We start from the raw sequence: 644 nt of genomic DNA on the forward strand, positions 1-644 counted from the left end.
GTTTAACTGTGTGTGTTTTTGTTTTGTTGTACTTTTTGATAAAACCCCAACAACAAATCAAATAACTACAGACAAATAAACATTTTTATTGAAAATGCTTCATATTTCTGAGCAGTTATTATCTTACCTGTTGTAGATAGCTCAGTGAAGAGGGATGTGTTTTTGGCAGGACAGATGAGCTGGTCAGTCTGAGTGCAGTAAGGACCAGAGTAAATCTCTTATCATGTTAAACAATGTATTTTACTCGACTGTGTCGATCACATTATTCCTATTCTGATGTTGATTTTCATGTTTTTTGTTTTGTTCAGCTCCACCAAAAGTGGCGGTGTACAGCCGTGAGCCCGGTGAGTTTGGCAAACCAAACCACTTCATCTGCCACGTCAACGACTTCCACCCTCCTGACATCGAAATCAAGCTGCTGCACAACGGCAAGGAGCTGGAGAACTCCAAACTGACCGACCTGGCCTTCAAGAACGACTGGCACTTCCACCTGACCAAGAGCGCCCCCTTCACACCTGAAGCTGGAGACGAGGTGGTCTGCAGGGTCACTCACACTGGGACCAGTAAAGACTACAGCTGGGGTCAGTCCTTTTTACTTCCTCTGTTAGGATTTACACAGAACGTAAAACAAACACAGTAAAAAC

The 644-nt window shown here is 43.5% G+C and overlaps 1 protein-coding gene across 1 annotated transcript; it reads left to right on the plus strand.

Moving 5' to 3' along the window:
* Nucleotides 1–308: 308 nt before the first annotated feature.
* b2m (beta-2-microglobulin) lies at nt 309–581 on the plus strand (the record flags this gene model as incomplete). The annotated part of the gene is given in 1 exon segment (XM_014001160.1): nt 309–581. A coding segment is annotated over 1 exon segment (273 nt), but the record flags the coding sequence as incomplete, so codon positions are not given.
* Nucleotides 582–644: the final 63 nt, after the last annotated feature.

This window comes from Austrofundulus limnaeus, unplaced genomic scaffold (assembly GCF_001266775.1).
Source record: "Austrofundulus limnaeus strain Quisiro unplaced genomic scaffold, Austrofundulus_limnaeus-1.0 Scaffold8219, whole genome shotgun sequence".
Taxonomy (NCBI): domain Eukaryota; kingdom Metazoa; phylum Chordata; class Actinopteri; order Cyprinodontiformes; family Rivulidae; genus Austrofundulus; species Austrofundulus limnaeus.